Below are 20898 nucleotides of genomic sequence, written 5' to 3' on the forward strand. Positions count from 1 at the left end.
GAATCCAACACTCTCTTCTGACCTCTGTGGGCGGATCGTACATGTGGTATACAGGCATATACGCATACCCAAAGTAAATCTAAAATAAAGTAATAATAAAAAACAAAAGTCTTGTGTAGCTGACCTCGAAATGGCTGTGTAGCTGAGGGTGATCTCCTGCCTCCAGTTCCCAAATATTAGCATTACAGATTTAGGTCTCCTTGCCCAGCCCAGGATCTTAGAGTCCAAAGGTGGTGGCCTCTTAGTCACATAGGCTGTTCCAGTTTGTTTGGGGGAGCCCTGAAATGAAACTTCCAAAAAGGAGTCAGGAAATGTCTATGCCAGGAGAGGTTTTGGTAGGGATATGTCAACAGAGAGGAGAAAGCATGGTTTGATGCCAGCTTGAAAGCTGTCACTGGGTGGATGTAGCCTTTGGAATGTTCCTCGGTGGAAGCTGCCCTTCTGGTCCCCCACACCTCCCCTCTGTGGAGCTGTTTTTTCTCCCCAACCTAAGAATGCAATCCCCTTTCCCTTGTGAGAATTCCCCAGCCCTGCCTGAACTCTGAGCCTGGCCCAGGCACAGCTGGGACATCCAAGTGGGTGACTTAAGGGATTCCCAAGGGACAGGATGGGCTGGCTGGAAACAAAACCAGTTTAACAGAGCTGAGCCTGCCTCTGGCCAGGGTCCCAGACTGCCTCTTGCCTGGGTATAGGAGACAGCTGGGGCCTAGCAAGACAGCGGCCTGGGTAGAGCCCCCACCCCATCCCAGTCCAATCCCAGATGACAGATGCCAAGGCACTGTTTGCTAGTTGTCAGGAGTAAACATTCTTCAGGAAACAATAAAAAGTGCTGGGGGCAGAAGGTAGGAGTGCAGGGTGCCTTTAACCCTTTCTGGTCCAGACAGGTGTGGCAGCACTCTGGGGGCAGAGGCAGGCAGATCTCTGAGTTCCAGGCCAGCTCTGTCTACTGAGTGAGTTCTAGAACAGTCAGTGCTACACAGAGAAACCCTATCTCAAATAAAACAAAAACAAAACAAAACAAAACAACAAAAGCAATAACACACACACACCCCCCGGGGTGTTCTAGATGGTGCTGGCTCCCTGTCCTTTCTCAGAGAAGTCTGGCCTCAGAACGTATGAGCTGTGGGGCAAGAGATGCTGAACCATTTGGGAAGGAAAGGTAGGGCGAATCCTGTCCCTGGGGCAGGATGGGTGAGTTCCTGGTCTTGCCATCCATAGGGGTTTGACTGTGAGCTAAGTGCTCAGCCATTCTGGACCTCTGAGGTAACACATGCTGAACAGGGAGGTGGCCTGGACTTCATGATTTTGTTGAGGGCAACGACAAAGGGCAGAGGGCTGGCCATAGCACGTCCTCAGGATGCTTGATTAGGGTAAATAAACCCGGGAAGTGTGGCGCAGCTGTGTTGGGCTGGAGAATGGGCAAGCTGTCTGGGAGCTCCACACCCAGGCTCGTTCTGCTCCTCACACTCCAGCGGCTTTCTTGCCCAGGTGAGGGACTCACAAGTCTATGAATAGACCTTGTGAAGTCTTGGGGGTTGGGGAGAGGGAGGCAGAAGCTGTAAATCCTTAGAGCCTTACAACGCCACTGTCCCAAAGGCTATGAATCACCGACTATCTCCCACAATCCACTATGTGGTTCAGCTTTCTTAGATAGCTAAGCAAATCCTCTTGCAGGAGAGCCAGACCCCTGGCATACCTGGGCACACCTGGGCACACATGCCAGCAAGTGCTGTCCTCTCGCAGAGCAGACAGAGAGGCTGCCTTCCTTACTTTGGGTCTGTGTATGGACGCTCGCTCTTCAGCCTGGCCCACCTCCTATGTCAGCCATGGCTGGTGAGGAGGATGAAGCATCTATCTAGACTATCCACTTTGTCCTGGAGAACCCTCTGCCTCTTCCATGACATCTACCAGACAGCTCCTGTTTCCTCTCAGGCTTGGCTCCATGTCACTTGCCTGGGTAGGCTTCCCTGTGGTCACCACCCTAAGCACTTGGAACCCCAGCCACCCTTGACTGCTGCTGGCCTCCAGTCTGTGCCATGCATAGCCAGACACTGGAGGACCTAACAGTTATCTTACGTCTTTATTATCCATCCCCAGGGCACCCCTGGCTTCCCAACGCAGGGTACAGACATCTCTTAGCACCATGCCAGATATGGTACAGGATTGTGGCAGGAGCAGAGACCAGTGACATCACTGTCCGGTGAGCTGACTTGGTCCAGTCCCTGTGTGCTGTAGGTGGTTCCCCCAGGAATTCCACAGTCCAAGCCCGGTTCCGTTTGTGAACAATCCTAGCTCCCTCGATCTTCCTGGGGCCTGTGTATGACCCAGAGAGCTCATGTGTATCCCTAGATCAGTGGCTGTCTATCTGGGACCTTGGGTTCTGGGATACCAGCAGCCCCTGAATTCAGAGTGAGCAGAGAGGACCAGGCCAACCAGAGAGTGGCTGCCTGGGGCAGGTTGTAGGCCTCTGGTCTCTGTGGCTCTCAGACTGGATGCACAAATTGGTAGACAAGGCGCTGAGAGATGTCGGGTTTACGAATGATGCCCTTCTTGTAATACTGGCGGATGGAGCGGCTTAGTTTATCATAGTTCATGGCTGGCCGGTTCTTGCGCACACCCCACAGTCGGGCCACCTGTGCTGAGTCCTCAATTTTGAAGATGCCTGGGGAGGGGGGAAGGAAGGAGGGAGGGTGGGAGGAGAAGAAGAGAGAGGAGATCAACAGATTGGTTTGGGGGAAAGCAAAGTGACAGATGCTGGAGCAGGCAAGGGACTTAACAAACCTCTCTCTCTCTCTCTCTCTCTCTCTCTCTCTCTCTCTCTTCTTTCTCTCTCTCTCTCTCGTCTTTCTCTCTCTTTCTTTCTCTCTCATCTTTCTCTCTCCCCCTCTCTCTGTTTCTCTCTCTTTCTTCCTCTCTTTTTCTCTCTTTGTCTTTCTCTCTCGTCTTTCTTCCTCTCTCTCTCTGTCTTTCTCTCTCTTTCATCTTTCTCATCTTTCTCTCTCCCCCCTCTCTCTTTCTCTCTTTTTCTTTTTCTCTTTCTTTCTTTCTTTTTTTCTTTCTCTCTCTCTCTTTCTTTCTTTCTTTCTTTCTTTTTTCTTTCAAGACACAGTCTCTCGACATAACCTTGACTGTTCTGGAGTGCTGGGATTAAAGGCATGTGCCATCATGACACCTGATGTTAGCAAATATATTTGATTTAATTTTTCCTTTTTTTTTTTTTTCCTGGACAGGGTTTCTCTGTATAGCCCTTGCGGTCCTGGAACTCACTCTGTAAACCAGGCTGGTCTCGAACTCAGAAATTCGCCTGCCTCTGCCTCCCAAGTGGTGGGATTAAAGGCGTGAGCCACCACACCCAGCTAATTTTTACTTTTCTTACTGGTTGAAATTATAACTTGTGTACAGTCTTATATCAAAGGCAGGTTGTGCATCTCTAATCTGAAATTTTGGATCAGAACTGTGTCAGAGTTTGGAGTTTTAGGATTTGGGAATATTTGACAAGCTTTTCTGGGCCAGACATCTACAATGGTATTCTGAAGAGTTTGTATTGGGGATCGTTTGAGAAATTGGGATTAAGGTCAGGCAACCTACATCATTAAAGTGAAATCCAGTTGTTTTTAAACATTTTTGACTCCAGACCTAGAATGTTTAATCTTATAATTAGGGCTCACATATTTGTACTTCTGATGGACATGGGATTCTTTAGGTTGGAGCTCTTGTTAATTTTTTATTCTCTTTTACTTTATTCGTGGTTATGTGAATGCATGTCAGCAGATAGGTCCTGGGTGTGCATGCATGTGGAGAGCGGAGGGCAATTTGCAAGACTCGTTTCCTTTCCATCCTCCAGGAATCAACGTCAGTTCTTCATGCCTGCCTGTCTGTCCTCATAGAGCTGTCTCACTGGCCCTCAAGACACGATGTTTTCAGGGGTTTTTAAAGATGTATTTTATTATCTCATGGGTATGAGTGTTTTGTTTGCATGTCTGTAAGTGTTTGCCTGGTGCTTGCCAGGTCAAAAGATCTCTGCTGCTGGAGTCAGAGGAAGTCCTAGCAGCCACGTGGTGCTGGGAACTGAATCTTGGTCCTCTGCAAGACCAAAAATACCCTAACAACCGAGACATCTCTCCAGTCCTGTTTTTTGTTTGTTTGTTTGTTTTTGACAAGGTCTCTTTGTGTAGACTGGGGTGAGTGGCATAAAATTCACCGCCAGCCTCTGCCTCCCCAGCGCTGACCTTAAAGCCACTATGCCCTGCTTGAAGCGGAGTGTTTTCCCACTCTCAGCTAATAACCTTAAATCAGTGCTATGTTCCAGTACTGTGTGGGGCCGATGGAGTCTCACTACCAGGGCAGAGTCTGGCGCAGAGGCTGAGGAGGACACAAACAGTATCCTAAACCTCAAAAACCTTGGTGCTGAAGGAGTGTGGATCTCTTGAGTGGCACAGTTGGCACAGGGTGAAGGTGAAGTCGATCTAGGCCACACCCCTACCCTGTGCCCCCTTCCGGGTGGCGCCACTTTCCTACCCAGCCTCAGTTGTAGGTCCACCCATGCCCCCTACTCCAGCACTGCTCATGCTCCTAGCTGGATTTCTGCCCTACAGAAACCCTCCTTCGTTGCGTTTCACATGGAAACCACGCCTCCGAGTAGCCCCTCCCCTCTCGGCACTCAGAGCCCCGCCCCTACGGCCCCGAGGCCCTACCTTCTCTCTCTCTCTAATCCCTCCTAACAAAGGTCAAGTCTCCTGCCAACCCCTCCCCGCCCTGGAGAACGGAGCCCCAGCCGATTCTACCTTTCTCCTTGTTGAGCCAGCGGATGAAGCGGCCATAGCTGTGGGGCTTGAGCAGCAGTTCTTTCAGGAACTGCCACAGGTGAATGGGCTGCCCGGAGCACGACGAGTCCACCTCACCATCCGTCCAGCCCTCCTCGCTGGTGGAGGCTGGAAGCCAGAGCGGGCAGGATGTATGGCACCTGCGACTACGCACTTCTCAGGGTAGCCTCCCTCAGCCCCTCCAGGCCTTCCTGCGCTGGCCCTACTCACCGCAGTAGTGAAGGGTCCCAGGCGAGGTCCTCTCCTTCATCCAGGCCGCTGTGGAACAAAATGGGGAGGTTGGCGACCCAGCAGAGGTCCCCACCCACAGCTGTGGGGCAGACCGCTCCTCACTGTGAAATGGGCAAGGGAGCCTTGAATCTGTGGCCTGGCAGTCTCATCAGGTCTCCAACTGCCCACTGCTTCCGCCCACCCCTAGGCCATCAGCCAGGGACAGAGTCCTTCTGCTCACGTCATAACCACTGGCACGGGAGACTGACCACTCAGAGAGTCACCTGAGTGCATCTGTCTCCCATTCATCTCAGACCTCTAAGGGAAAGGGCCTCGACCCAATGAGCAAGCACAGAATCCTCCAAAATTCCAAAGAGGAAAAAAACAAGCAAAACAAAAGAAAAACCCCAAGCCATCACCAGCATCAACAGCCAAAGACAGCAACAGTGCTGTCGTGTGAAGCACAGGGGGGCCAGGACTCAGGGTCAGAAGGCAGGACAATCTGGGAGAGTCCCTTCTCTCCTCCCATGCTGCTCCACATGGGGGGAGGGGAGAGGCAGACTGACTGATGCAAATTCAAGGCTAGCCCAGTTTACCGTGTCTCACCTGACTTCCAGATGTCCAGGTGGGCATGCAGTACATCCCCACCCAAGGGTGCACGCTGACGGAACTGTTCCTCGGACATGGCGCACAGCTCCTTACCGCCCAGCTCCTGGAAGGCCTTGCCTGCTGGAGGCAGCCGGTACTGGTGTTCTGTCCATAAAAGCCACTTCTGCACGTTACCAGGGCTCCAGTCCCCAGGGTCTGGACAAGAGATACACACTAGTTCAAGGCTGCTGGTGGGCACTGCCCCAAAGGTGGCCGTCTGTGGGATGGGACACCCATGAGGTTTTGTTGCCTGGGGCCATGCACTCCTCAGGGTGGGAATGTCTAAAGCCTTGAGAAGCCCATGAAGGCACACTCCACCAAAAAGGAAGTGAGAGGGAAAGACCCTAAACCAAGCTTGTTGCCTTGGTAACCCATCACATCTCCATGTCTCTCCTGCCCCCTAATGGGCCTTTCCGGAGATCCCAGCTCTAAGGAGAACAGTTACACTCAGCCAGAAACATAAATGCTTTTTTTGCTGGACACTTTTGCTTTCCACAGACTTCTCGAGGAGAAAACCCACCCAGGAACCGCTCTGCCCTGGAATTTTAGAGAGGAAGAGACCGGAGCACACAGGAGGGGGTCCAATCCTTGCCCAGTGCTTAGGAAATAGCTAGATTCTTAGCAGCTGCCCCAGCGGTTATTGGGTCAGCTAAAGCTGGAGGAGGAAGTCACCAGTGATGTGGGCCCCTGGGAAAAAGCTCTCAGGGGAGCCTAGCAGGGCACAAGGCTAGAACCAGCCTGGGTCACAGTGGCAGTGTGGCCGCCAGGTGAAGTCTGGTTCCAGCCAGTGTCCCAGCTTAGTGACCTGCAAGCTACACTGCTCCCACATCTCGAGGCCATTTTCTTTCTTCCCGAGGTCAATTCAATTTGTTTCTGTCCCCATTGTTCAGAGAGCACACCCGCCTCACCCTGGAGCTGGAGGAAGCGCCTCTTCCTCATGGGAGAGCCTTCTGGAGTGTGGGAAAGTAGAGGAGAGATGTGGGTAGGAGCTGCCTTGAATGGGGACACCACCTGGGAACATCTAGCAGACTGGGTGGGGGGGCTTCCTCACAGGGAACTATAGGATGGAGGCCAGGACTTCCTGGCCCACAGTAATTTCACCTGCACCTCTGACCCCATGATACACCCCCCCCCCAGATCAGGCACGAATGTACATGGATACACACACACACACACATCTATTCCTTGGTGTCCCTTCCTCATCAGTTGACCACATCAGAGGGCCACATTCAGCTGCTTCTTTATGATCCAGTTGTCCCAGCTCCACACACAGAGCCTGTGTCCTGTTCATTGCTTTCTCTCCCAGTCCCTGTGCAGGGAGGGCGCCAAGCAGGTGAAGTCAGTCAGTGGCCATTTATTGAGCATCTATTATGTCCAGTGCCATCTAGGTAGGAAGTGAGGTAGGAAGAAACCAAGTCCCAGACCTCCAGATAGCAATCATACCACAAGAACAAGAAAAAGGGGGAGGCGAGAGGTGAGCCGTGGGAGCCAATCTCAGCAGCTGATCAGAGGTCTCACAGACAGGTTGCCAACTCAGACCAGAGAATGCCAGGGAAAGGCGAAATAGGTATCTATGTGTGGGAAAGCATCCTAGATTGCAGGACTAGCAGGCGCTATGGGAAAAGCAGGGAGACCACGTGGTTAGGATAGAGTGAGTGACAGAAGAGGGGAGCTGAGTCCCAGAGAAGGTGGGGAGCCAGATGGGAGCAGACACTGAGTGCCCTTTATCCACTAAGAGAGGGCCCCGGGGCAGGCGTGGTTAGGCATGGCCTCTGACTCCAGCTGTTGTGTGTCCTGGGCTATCCAAGGCGATCAGAGTCCATCTAGCAGATCTCCACCCTGCCTGTATCCCTGGGCGGGCAGAGGCCCCCGGGGCGGAGGCGGCAGGGACGGTCTCACCTGCTGTGATGTTCAGAAGCTTGCAGGCCGTCTCAATATCTTTCAGGACCTCGCCCACAACCATCGATTGCACCTGCTCTAGCGAGTGCTCATCCAACGTGCTCCCAGAGGCCTGGCTGTCAATGACGGGACACTGCTCGGGCTCCTCCGGGTGGTCCTCCCCGGCACGGGCCTCGGGGACTTTGGCGACCCAGCTGCTATCGTCGGGATACATGTTAAAGTAAGAGAGGTAGAAAGCAGACAGGCCCTGCTCAGGGGTGGCGGGTGGACTAGGACTCCATTCCTGCTTCTCAGGGCCCATTGCTCCTGATGCTGCCTTCTCCGTCCCTGTTCGTGGTGCCACATCTGGGAACAGTAGCAGGCAACCGGGGGACACGTTGCTCAGGCCTGGGCTGGCACTGCCCATGCTGCGGTGGAGGCTTGGGGCTGCTTCTGCAGAAATCAGAGAAGGAAAATAGGTCTGATGGCTGTCCCGGCTCTGTGGGGGACCACTAAGCTGGTTATAGGACTCGGGACTCAGCAGGCAATGGGTTGGAGAGAGGCCAGGGGGCTTCCGGGTCACTGGGCAGTGAATGTGGCCCTGACTGGAAAAGACAATGAGGTGGACGTGTGGGCAGGTGGGAGGCACACATTTCCTTTATAAGTCTTATGTGGGTAGCACTGGCTGGCCTGAACGATCTGGTCCTCCTGCCTCTTGCATTTCCCATCTCCAGTTACCCTGTAGGACCCACCGTGTAGCTGGCTTTTGGCACCTGGGTGGGTGTGGCAAAGGAAAAAGGCCCAGTCTGGAAAAACCCTTGTGTCTTTTCAAGGGCCACAGCTAACCTGTTGGAAAATGCCCTACAATCCAGGAAACAGCTTCCTGTTCTCTTGGACTAGCAAGACTTGATAGAGTTGAGGTGAATTTTGGCTGTCCCCACCCACTGCTTGCTCAGTCCCCACCCCCTCCTTGATCAGTGCGCGCACGCACACACATACACACACACACACACACACACACACACACACACACACACACTTGCTCAGCACCCACCTCCTCTTGCTTAGTGCCCAGTTTTTCCCACCCTTCAGCGCTGCCCAGCAGGCCCCACAGGAGAGAGAAAGCCAAATGTGTTGCCTCTAGGTCCAGCCTTTCCTTTCAAAGAACTCTAAGCGACAAGGAAGAATAGGTTTGGGTGGGTGGGGTGGACAGGGGTCGGGGTTGGGTCTGGATTGATTCAAGTCCTTTTGTGCAAATATGTGTGTGTGTGTGTGTGTGTGTGTGCACGCGCACGCACACTCCACGGGACCTTGGTATTTACCAAGGCAGCTTCCATAGCCTGTTCTGTCCCCACCCTGGCCTATGCCCACACCCTATACCCCAGGTGGTGGCCCCACCCAAGGAGAGTCTTCCCCCAGTTTCCATCCCTCCTCCTCCACCTCACAATGGCCTCCTGCCCCGTCCACATCCCCAATGGCCCCATGCCTGCCACGTTAGGACAGTCTCTGCCAGCTCCCTGGGCCCCATGCCCAGCCTCTAGCTTTTCCAAGAGGCAGGAGGACTTGATTCTCTGTGGCCTTATGTTTGCCTGGCCTTAGTCACAGGTGGGAGGGGAGACGGGTGCTGGGGTCCAGGCAATGTTGCAAGAGGGGCCATCTGGGCCAGTGCTGGCCCAGGTACTATGTAATACTTCATCCCTACCGCATTTGCTGAGTAGGCTTCACAGCCCTGGTATCCATGCGCTCCCTAGGGAAGGCATCCCAAACTTTCTTCTTACCCCTATTTTACCAATGGGGCAGTCAAAACGTAAAGAAGTCTTCTGGACCCTTCCCCTGCAGAAACACCTGTCCCCCTTCCCAGCTCCCCCTTGCTCTGCTTCCCAGTGCCCAGAGCTCCCTTGACTGAATAACTATGCAGCAGACACAAAGGCTGCTCCCTGGGACCTGGTGGCTGGACTGGGGATGGGGGGCTGGCTGCACCTCTGGTCTCTCACAGCAGCAGCTGGACTAGGGCAGGAGAAGAGGGTGTCACAGAGAGTGCAGACTCTGTCATGCCAGGATGCCCACACATACACTGTGCCAGATGGTCATGTCGAGCTGACACAAGCTGAAGTCACTGAGAGGAGGAATCTTCAAGTGAGAAAATGCCTGTAGCCTGAAGAGGTTTTCTGTTTCCTTTTGGTTTTTTGTTTTGGTATTTCAAGACAGGGTTTCTCGGGGCTGGTGAGATGGCTCAGCAGTTAAGAGCACAGGCTGTTCTTCCAGTGGTCATGAGTTCAATTCTCAGCCACCACATGGTGGCTCGCAACCATCTATAGGGGGATATATGATGCCCTCTTCAGTCGGGCGGATGCATATGCAGCAGAGCACTCATACATTAAATAAATAAAGTTTAAAAAAAAAAAAAGAAAAGAAAAGAAAAAGGATTTCGCTGTATAAAGTCCTGACTGTCTTGGAACTCTCTTCGTAGACCAGGTTGACCTCGAACTCAGAGATCTGTCTGCTTCTGCCTCCTGAGTGCTGGGACTAAAGGCATCACCACCACATCTGGTTGAGTATTTTCTGAACTAGTGATTAATAGGGGAGGGCCCAGCTGATTGTGGGTGGTGCCACCCCTGGGCTGGTAGTCTTGGGTTCTGTAAGAATGCAGGCTGAGCAAGCCATGAGGAGCAAGCTGGTAAGCCCCACCCTTCCATGGCCTCTACATCAGCTCCTGCCTCTAGGTTCCTGCCCTGTTTGAGTTCCTGTCCTGACTTTTTTGATGAACAGCTAGGTGGAAGTGGAAGCCAATAAACACTTCTCTCCAGGTTGCTTTGGTCATGGTGTTTCCTCATAGCAGTAGTAACTCTAGCTAGGACAGCTACCCACAGCCTGAGCTACGTGAACTCGAGTGTCTCATCTCAGAGATGCAGATGGCCAGGCTCAGGAGACTGTAACCTGGCTGTGTGTAGACTCTGTTCCTTGGACCGCCATCTTGTTAAGGCACCTGCTCTGGCCACTTTTCTCCTTTTAGGTGTCTAGCCCACCTCATGACTGGGTCCCTTCATCTTCCAAGGTTCATCTTCTGCTTCTGGCTGCTCACTCCAAGCACTACCACGTTTGTCTCCTCTCATCAACTTTTTACCCGACTCCTCTGCTCAAGAACCTGGCACGCATGGCTCCCACTGCCTGCCTTGTCCGTGGGCTGGGATGTGGCTCAGTTGGTAGTGTTCGCTCAGTGTGCACACACACAGAGCCCTGGGTTTCATCCTCGGTCTTGCATAGGAGCTATGCGGTGATTAGTGGTAGGGTTTGAACCAGGACTACCAGTCAGCATGGTCTCCTCATATCCAGGTTTTGATAAAGCTGGGATCTCTTGCCTTGTTCCTTGCAGGGAGGCATAATCACAGCTTTCTCCCTTGTGTTATTGTCCTCTTTCCCAAGATGCCTTTCTTCCTCATCCCAGGTTCCCTAAGCCCCACCCCAAAGATCCCTTCTGCTGTCTCCCTTTCTGATGACCCACCGGTGACTGGCAGCTTAGTCTGACTACATCCTCAAAAAGCCATCAGCCAGGGGTCTCCGAGGACGTGGGTAAGGCTGAAGCTCAGGGCGTGGCTGAGAAGGACCCAGAGACACACCGAAGAGCCAGGACCTAGCCAGAGATCTCCTGACATTGAAGTCACTACTCTGTAGTGAGCCTAAGGTCTTCAAGGACCTCATGTGTTGGCCACAGGCCACCATCCCTGTCCCTCTCAACTGCCCAATGGCTGCAGTCTCCCGAGTGATGCCTGCGGTCTCCAAACTTCGAGCTGATCTCAGGGGTAAAGCCACATGTCTGGATTAAGTCTCAGTGGGGTCTGTCTTGCTCTTGCCCCAGCAGCCCTGGTTACCTCTCCAGACAAAAGGCTTGGTAACAGCTGGTGCAGGGCAAGCCAGGGGGCAGAGCCACATCAGAGAGTTAGTGGATAGGGCTTCATAGCTTGGAGTCAATCTCTCAGTCCCTTCTGTCCCCCAGGGAGGTAAGTGAGTAGAGAGCACAGAGGGACCAATGGTGGAGACTGGGTACAGCTGTTTCTTGATACTCTGTTCCCTCCAGGGTCACCTTTGTCTCCTGTGTCCTTTGTTTACAGCCAGCACTTCATCCTCAGCGAGTGAAGTTGCCCATGAGGCACTCATGAAATGTCTGGCAGCCGTGTGTTGTGAGCCCCGTCCTCTGTATCCTATTGGGTTCCTTCTTCCAGACCCCAACTTCCTAGGGATAGTGGGGTAGCATATAAAATGCCTTAGCTCCTGTCCCCAATCTTGAGGCCCAATATCAGTGGCCCAGAGTCCAGGGTCCAGCTTCAGACCCAGTGGAAGTAGCACTAAAGGACATCAAGTATGGAAGGGTGACAGAATCAGCTCCTGTAACCCCCACCCCCTGCCAGTCTCTAGTGGCCTTGGCCACTGGCTACTCCTAAGCCCTCCCAACCTCTGCATCCCTTAAATAGGCTAGAGACAGAATATGGGGCAAGGCTAGACCTGGTGAAGAGCCCTGCAAGAATGGGTATGTCCTTTCCACCTGCACCCCAATACCCACCAGCTGGTCAGCACCTTGGAGAGAGCCAGGCCAGTCTAGGTTCTAGGGAGCCCCAAGGTTACAGCTTCCTCGCCATCTCTTCAGGCCCCGCCTTCCTGGGATCCAGTAGCCTCACCCCTCACATCAGTCTTCAGGAGAACTAGACTCAGGCCTCCTCACTGCCGGCCATTCAGTGCTCAGAGTCCCAGCCTCACTTCACAACCAACCACCTACTCCCCCCAGTGTAGCCTGTGGCTGGCTTGGGCTACGCGGGACTTTGTCTTTTTAAAACAAATGAGAGAGAAGTGGGTGAGTGGAGAGACACAGCTGAGGGTCTCCAATTGTCCCCAGAATTTGTATCCACAGGTTCTGAAAGGCTCCCCTCTGATGGCAGTTACTGCCAGCAAACCCCCAGCCTGGGTGAGCCTGGGGCTTAACGAGAATCTATAGCCACCCTATCAATTTTGCCTGGCTTTCAGAACTTTCCAGAAGCTGCAGTTTACATATTCACTTGGTCTCCTGTGTGTGAGGCCCCGCCTCCCCGGGAAGCCCCTTTACTCAGGGAATTCTTGGGGTCTATGTGGCCACACTCCCGGTCTAGCAGACACACCTTCCACATCTGACCGCAGGCTCAGGATTCAATGGCCTCTCACTGTCCAGGGAGCCTAGGACAGGAGGAATGAGGAGGCAGGGACTCAAGACCCATTCCAAGACAGGAAGTGCCCTTAGAGATGTGCACTCATGCGGGGCCGGGAGGCGGGCCTCTTGCTGCCCGTGAGAAGAGACCCCCCCCATCCTGACCTCTGTCACAGCCACATCCTGAACCCCAGCTAGGAAGTTCCTTTGCGACATCTCAGCCTTGGGTGGGAGGCTAGGGGTGCCTCCAATTTGGAAGAGCCCGGGGCAGGGGAGGGTGTCTCATTGGTTTTTTGTTTTGTGCTGGGAGAGCATTGTCCCAGGGCCCCTGCTGCTGGTGATGTCACTGGCTGGCCAGGAGTGATCAGAATGAACGGTGGGAGAGCTCTAGCGGGTGGTTGGAGCCCAAGAGCTTTAAATGTCAGCAAGGGCCCAGGGCTATGGTGCCAGGATTTGCTCTGAGAAGAGCTGTTCTACCTGCTCAGCTGCCTGTGGGGGCTCTGGGGCAGGCGAGGGGAACGTCCCAGGCCAGAGCTAAGCCCCGCCTCCTGGTCGCAGCTCAAGGTTTCTTCTGGGACAGTTTGTGCTGTTTGTTAAACTGTGGTGGGTGGCCTGGCTCAAAGGGCCTGGAGTACTGAGCGGAGACATCAGCTCCCAGAGTAGTGGCGGAGCGTGCTTGAATGTGCACCGGGAACCCGTGAAGGGGGAAACTGGAGAGAGAAGAGGAAAGGAGAGGAGGGAAGGATGAGGGGGGAAAGGCAGTGGTTCTGACCAAGTGAAAGAGGTTTGAGGGGGGACGCTAGGCTCCCTGCCCCTCCCCCATCCTATCCAGGTCTATCCTGGTTACTGGCCTCCTCCACAGCTCCATACTTTCTGTTGGAAGCCAGAGGCAGGGATTCCTGCTCAGTGTGTGCCCTCACAAGCCTAGGAAACAAGCTGTTACATCCAACCAGCATTCAACCAACTCCTCCACAATGTCTCATCCCCGCGTGTCCCCGTTGTGATGCCTCCCTCGACTGAGGAGACAATCTCTGCTAACCTTCTCATTCAACAGACCAGGAGCTACAAATTCACCCCATCTTGCTCTGTAGGCCCAGCTCGGGTCTTCTGGCCAGCTGAAACTGACCCTTTCTGAGTTCTGCCCAGGCCACAGTAAGCCAGTCAGCATAGATTCGCCTGTGTCTGTTTCCTGCCGGGCCTATCGCTTAGAAGCCACTGGACATCCATAGGGTGTAGCCCCTTTGTTTCAGGTCAGGGTGACAGGGAAGTCCCACCTGACTCACAAGGTCCTTTGGAGCATAGGTGACAGGTAAAACTTGCATGAACAGAGTGTTCATCTCTGGGCATGCAACATACCTGGACAACTCACAGCCTGGCTCCCAGACCCATCCCTGCCCTTCCTCAGCCTCCCAGCCCTGTACGCTGGGACGGAATGGGGTACTCCTCCTGAGGCAGAAGAAGCTCAGCTTACCAGAACTGTCCACACGTTGGGCAGTACCTGCATGCTGTGCCCTCTACCTGAGGGGAGGGGGGTGAGGGGGGAGATCCCTGGGGCCTGTTTACCTTGTTACTCAGGGGAACAGCTGGTATGGAGTGCTGCACCTTTATTGGGGGTTGTCTGGAAGCTGTTTGCTTGGGGATGGGGGTGGGGACAGGAAATGAGCTGAGTCTGTCTCGGCCAGGGAGAAGGGGTCAGCTATGGAGGGCTGTGCCTGTATCGGGGCTTCTGGATCCTTCTGGGAGTAGAGGCAGGGAGGTCTGCCCCTGCCCCCCCATAGCTCAGGCAGCCTCGGGGGCACCCACCCTATCGTCCCTCCCCACTCCCCTTGCATCTTTCCTCACTACAGGAATCTGACAAGCCTTGGAAATGAGAGCCTTGGTGGCCAGTGCCTTTGCTCAGCAGGTGAAGGCAGTTGTCACCAAGCCTGAGCCTGCGCTCAGTGCCCAGGACCTTCATGAGAGAAAGCAAGGAACAGCAACTGGGCATGTTCAGGGGGCAGAGGCAGGTGGGTCTCCGAAGGACTCCAGGCAACAAGCTGTCCTCTAACCTCTACGTAAACAGCCCTAGCCCTGCACACACACTCTCAATGCAGATTTTGTTGTTGTTGTTTTGTTTTGTTCTTTTTTGTTTTTTTCGAGACAGGGTTTCTCTGTAGCCCTGGCTGTCCTGGAACTCACTTTGTAGACCAGGCTGGCCTCGAACTCAGAAATCTCCCTGCCTCTGCCTCCCAAGTGCTGGGATTAAAGGCATGCGCCACCACACCCTGCTTGATGCAGATTTTAAAGACCCAAATAAGCAGAAATGGTCCCTTCTGGGTGAGGGATAATGTGAATTTAAGACCAGCATGGACCATGAGACTAAGTGCTGGGCCTCAAACACCTCAGAGACACACAACCTGTCTCAAAGGCCAGCCACTATGGCATATACCTTTAATCCCAGCAACCAAGACAGAGTCAGGCAGATCTGTGAGCTGGAGACTAGCCTGGTTTACATAATGAGCTAGAGGCCAGTCTGGTCTACATAGTGAATAAGACCATCCTCTGAATAAACACCCCCCCCAAAATAAAATAAAAATAGACAAAAGAAGAGAACTGAGTGCCTCATGACACCACCCCATACATATGCACACACATATATACATACACACATATATACACACATATACACAAGAACACATGTACACACACATACACACATATACACATACAAACACACACATACACACATACATACACATACATACATTCACACACATTCACACACATACACATTCATGCATACACACACATACACACATTCACACACATACACACATTCACACACACACATACACACACACATTCACACACACATGGTTTTCTTTGTGTGTCCAGACAAAAGATATGGCCCCTCTTGCTTATCCAGTGCCTATGTTTACTCTGTGGTGCCCCCCCTCCAGACTGCTAGTCTGTGCTACCCTGCTCTGCCACTTTCCTGGGCTCTCCACCTGTCTCTCTTGCTTTTGTCCATGTCGTGAGCCTCTGTCTGTCCATGGAGGCCAAGCCAGAAGACACTTGCTCCTTCCCTCTGGCAGAGCAGCCCAGGTGGCAGTGGCCTGTGGTCTGCCTGGGTTTCACCTTCAGGGCAGAGCTGACCCGGCCCCAGGGGAGCTAGCTAGACATCCACATGGCTATTTTCCCCTCAACCTGTGTAGGAGGGGCTCTGTGCCAGGCCCATGGACATGGGGCCCCCAGAAAGAAGGGGTGTCCCATAGGCTCTGGATCTGACCCAACAAGGGATCTGGCAGCATATGGAAAGAACAGGACTCAAGTGTCAGAGTTCCTGGTGTCGGGAACACAAGCTTGCAAAGCACGTCTCCACTCTGTGTCAGCCACCAGCCTCCCACAGGTGACAGGGAACCCCACGGAAGGGCGTGCTGGCTCCTACCACACTCACCCGTTAGCCGCCTGCTGTCAGAAGAGTCGTCCGTCCTCGGCAGAGCCAACCTCAGGGACCAGGAGGAGGCAGTGGGCAGGCAGCTCAGGGTCACTGCTGGGTCTCAGTCAGACATCAGTGGGGCCAGCAGGGCTGGGGACAGAGGTGGCTCTTAGGTGGGCCACCAGGGCCTCTTGCCCCTTGAGTGTGAGTCTGAGGCCTCAGGCCTGCAGGTCTATAGGCAGGCCCCTGTCAGAAGCTCAGGGCCACCTGCTGGCACCATGACAAGGCCCAAGCTGGGGGTTCTCACCGGGGCAGCAGCGGGCTGGGGTGCTAGGTGTGGGAGGCAGAGCGGACAGATGGACGGAAGGCAGAGGGACTGCAGGAATGTGCTGGAAGGAAGTCAGGGGTAAGATGCAGAGTTAGCCCGCCAGCTTTCCCATTATAAGTAATCCTTCCTTATTTACCTGAACAAATACGCTCCTTCCCTGCCTACCTCAGACCGCAGGCAGCTCCTGGTTAACCCTTGAGGGCCTTGCCTCCTGAGGGAAGGAGGATTCGGGCCCTCCCTCCTTTAAATGACCATTGCCAGCACGCTCATAAGGCATAAAGAACACGTCAGTGAGACCAGGATCTGGACTCAGAGGGATCATCCCAGGACGGGACCAAATTAGCAGTAGCAGTGACAGTTCAGGGCCACTCGCTCCTTTGGAGATCAAGACAGGCCAAGGGAGTCAGTGAGGCTTCCTGGAGGTGGTGCAGGGCAATCAGTGAGGGCTTCCTGGAGGTGGTGCAGGGGAATCAGTGAGGGCTTCCTGGAGGTGGTGCAGGGGAATCAGTGAGGGCTTCCTGGAGGTGGTGCAGGGGAATCAGTGAGGGCTTCCTGGAGGTGGTGCAGGGGAATCAGTGAGGGCTTCCTGGAGGTGGTGCAGGGGAATCAGTGAAGACTTCCTGGAGGTGGCATTGTCCATTGGCCCAGGTCCCCAGGCTCCTTCACGTACTCAGGAAGCAACAAACAGAATGCTCTGGCTTCTTCTCAGGTCCCAGAGCAGAGCTGAATGCACCCTGACATAATCACCCCCGAATGCAGCTCTCGTCCTGTCAGCTGAATCACGGGGGGGTCTCACCATGGAGTCTGGGATGGCCCAGAAGGCATAGAGCCCCACTTGCCTCTGCCTTCCTAAGTGCTGGGATTACAGACAGGTGTCACCACACCTGACTATCATAGGTTTTAAATTTTAAAAAGTATTTTAGTGTGTGTGTGTGTGTGTGTGTGTTTCAGAAGAGAAGGCATTGGATTCCCCTGGAAGTGGAATTATAGGCAGTTGTGAGCTGCCTTGTGGGTGCTGGGAACTGAACCTTGGTCCTCTGCAAGAGCAGCCAGAGCTCTTAACTGCTGAGTTCTCTCTCCAGCCCCCAAAGTGTTCACTGCAGCCTTCCAACTCCAAAAGTAATCACGTGACCTCCCATAGCATGGGCTTGGGGAAAGCCACCTGACATTCAGGGTTATCCTCTTACCTTGACCCACATTAATGTCTTCCCACAGCAGGCTGGGCTGACTACGCAGCCCAGGACACATCTGTTGCGTTCACTAGTCATTTGATGAAGAGTTTTCAGACTCAGCCTATGAGAAAGGCAGCAGAGATGCCGTGAGGCAGTAATTCAGTTTAGAAATGGCGGCAACTAACCACTTGATCCCTAGAACATTGGTCCTCCAAGGCCAGGAAGCAAAAGGCTTCTATGTTTCCCGTAACTCCTTAACCTTCCTGTCCCCTGCTCTACATTCTCTCTTGTCTCCACTCTCCCAGACAATGGTGTTCCCAGCTCAGTGCTCTGATACATTAGTACTCAGCTGCTGCCCAAATGTGCCTTCCTGGATGTGTGCTAGGGAAAGCTAGTGGCCCCAGGCCCATTCCCTTCCTTTTCTGAATAAACAGTTCTGGGTTGCTTTTGATGTCTGTTTTGAGAGGCTAGGGATAAAAGCTGGAGCTTACTGCATGTTCCAAAGTGTCCTGAAATAGAGCTTGTGTGTACACACCCTGCCTCCCTAGCTGGTGATTTTTAGCTGGGCATGTGGCTGCCTGGAGTGAATACTATCCAGACTCCCTTGCAGCTAGGTACGATCATGATGCCAGGGGTGCCAGGGACTCTTCTTCTATCTTGATTGCCCAGTGTGATGTCCAGGCACCTATTTTGGGTTTAATACATCCAAAAATACATGCAGGGATGTGGCTCAGTTGAGCTCCCTTAACATGAGCGAGTATTCAGGAGGTGGAGTAGTCCGAGGTCAACCTTGCCTACATATCCAGGTGAAGGCCAGCCTGAACTACATAAAACCCTGTTTTAAAGGACCCCATTCCGGTGGTGGCACACACTTTTAATCCCAGCACTCGGGAGGCAGAGGCAGGTGGATTTCTGAGTTTGAGGCCAGCCTGGTCTACAGAGTGAGTTCCAGGACAGCCAGGGCCACACAGAGAAACCCTGTCTCAAAAAAAAAAAAAAAAAAAAAAAAAAAAAGAACAAAACAAAAAAAACACCAAAAAACAACAACAAAAAAAGGACCCCATTCATTTTGAGTCACTGGGAAACAGAAATTAATGATCACTACCCCACCCCCCAAAGCAGGACCCTCTTCTTTCCCCTCCAGGAAAGACAGTGCTATGCCCACTTCTTAGGAACACTTAAAATGTCAATCAAGGACACGGCTATGGTAGATTCAAATTCAAATGCTCAGTTTCCTGACCATCCGTGGCCCTCCACCCACTGAGACCTATTCTCAGGTCCCTTTCCCGGGCCTTTGAGGGCATCAGGCCTGCTGGCCCTGCTCACTGAGACAGGTCCCTCTCTGACCTTTGGCCACTGCAGCAGAGGAACCATGGTGCTAGAGCCTACCCTCTCTGTCCATCCCTCGGGGCTGCTGGAGGTCATACTTGACCCTTCTACCCCTGCACATGTAGGACCCAGGATGTCCCGCTGTGGGACTGTCTTAGAACTATTATTCAGTCCCTTGAAGGCCCTGCGAGCCTTCATGATGTTGAAGAACAAGGGGCTGGAGAGATGGCTTAGCGGTTAAGACACTGCCTGCTCTTCCAGAGGTCCTGAGTTCAATTCCCAGCAACCACATTGTGGCTCACAACCATCTGTAATGGGATCCAATGCCCTCTTCTGGGGTGTCTAAAGACAGTGACAGTGTACTCACAAACATAAAATAGATAAATCTTAAAAAAAAAAAATCAAGAAGAACAGAGACAAATGGAAGGTACACTCCTTGATCTTTGTTTTTGTGAGATGCGGGTGGCGGATCTCATTGTGCAGCTGGTTTCCTGAAACTCTATGTAGACCAGGCTGCCCTCGAACTCACAGAGAGCTGCTTGCTCCTGCCTCCTGAGTGCTGAGATTAAAGGCGTGCACTAGAATCCCTGGTTTATTATTACAATTGTGTGTGTGCACTCGCATGTGTATGTGTGTTTGTGTGTATGGGGGGGGGGTTCAGGAGGAGACCCACATGTGCCATGGAACATGTGTGAAAGTCAGTGGGAGCCTGTCCTCTCCGTCCACTGTGTGGAAGCCTGGGACTTACTCTGAGCCACCACAAGGCCTCTTCATTCTATTTTATTGTTTTGGGTTTTGTCTGTCTGTTTTGCTTTGTTTGTTTGAGGCAGGGATTCTCTGTGTAGCCCTGGCTGTCCTAGAACTCTTCCCAGTATAGCCACCCGCTGCTGACTCCCCTTGGGCAACTGGAGCATCATCAAACCCAGAATGGCAAGGTCTAGGGCAGCTGGCTGGCACACCTTCCTCACCGTGACACTCTGGCTGCCAGCCAGCCAAGGCATGGAGGTCCAGAGCTGGTGTCAGCAATGCTGCTCAAATGGCGGTGGGTCCCAGGTGCTCTGTGAGTGAAGGTTGTGTACACATCGGGGGAAGGTCTGCCTGTCTGTCTGTTAGAGGACAGCTGCCTTCCTGGCTTGTTTTCTGTCTTATCTCATAGAATTTCATCGCTTCTATGTTTGGTTTTCTGAGGAACTTCAGGTTGTGATAACCTGGGTTTATTCCAACCCTTGAGGGATGGGATTGCCACATCCCCCAGTCCCAGGCTCTGGTTTCAAGAAGGCAGAACACTGGAGGTGTGGGGCTCCTTCTGTCGACATGTGAGGAGCCGAGGTCTTTACCTGGTTGGGATCATGAGGGAAGACAGGGATGATCGATGATTGGGAAGCCTAGTTGAGACTCTAGACACTATCCAGTGGATGCAGGAGATACAGATATCCTGGTCCCAGAGAGGCTGGGCAATAGGCCTAAGAACGCACAGAGAGCCTGAGATCTGAACCCAGACCCTAGCTTGTGCTCCCAGGAGTGCTGACTCAGCACATCAGGCAACTGATGCCAGTAAGCCTGTCACACAGTGCGTGTGTGTGTGTGTGTGTGTGTGTGTGTGTGTGTGTGTGTGTCACTGTCCATGTGGCTCATTCACAGGTGCCAGACAGAGGTTACTGGCTGGCCCAGGGTCAAGGCTGAGAAGTGGCAGGGCAAGCCTTAGGCTGTGCCTGGGTAGGGGACCAGGAATGGCCCCGAAAGTAGCTGTTTTAGTACCTGGGGCATGTCCCCTCCCGTCCTAGGTATTCTGGTCCCTTGCTTATTCCAGATTGCCATGTGTTCCTCTGTGCCTGGCCTAGCAGCAAAATCTGTCTGTGTTTGCCTCAGAGGGCACAAAACAGTCCTCAGTAACTGGTCCAAGGGTAGCCATTTTGGGG

General features: G+C 53.2%; 1 protein-coding gene across 5 annotated transcripts; it reads right to left on the bottom strand.

Annotated features, from left to right (window-relative positions):
• Nucleotides 1-2061: 2061 nt before the first annotated feature.
• On the bottom strand, nucleotides 2062-18619 carry Spdef (SAM pointed domain containing ets transcription factor). Of its 5 annotated transcripts, none has more exons than NM_001357728.1 (7): nucleotides 17666-18619; nucleotides 16169-16300; nucleotides 7581-8012; nucleotides 5640-5837; nucleotides 5034-5081; nucleotides 4785-4931; nucleotides 2062-2662 (listed from the first exon to the last, which is right to left on the bottom strand). In NM_001357728.1, exons 3-7 carry the CDS (start codon nucleotides 7984-7986, stop codon nucleotides 2484-2486), a joined length of 978 nt encoding a protein of 325 aa, NP_001344657.1. In that variant the 5' UTR covers nucleotides 7987-8012; nucleotides 16169-16300; nucleotides 17666-18619; the 3' UTR covers nucleotides 2062-2483. The 5 variants fall into 5 exon arrangements, with proteins under 5 accessions (NP_001344657.1, XP_006524443.1, XP_006524442.1 ...); XM_006524380.4 differs by lacking the exon at nucleotides 17666-18619 and adding an exon at nucleotides 16615-16633; XM_006524379.4 differs by lacking the exon at nucleotides 17666-18619 and adding an exon at nucleotides 16458-16601.
• Between the last annotated feature and the right edge of the window lie 2279 nt (nucleotides 18620-20898).

Source organism: Mus musculus, chromosome 17 (genome assembly GCF_000001635.26).
Source record: "Mus musculus strain C57BL/6J chromosome 17, GRCm38.p6 C57BL/6J".
NCBI classification, from domain to species: Eukaryota; Metazoa; Chordata; class Mammalia; order Rodentia; family Muridae; genus Mus; species Mus musculus.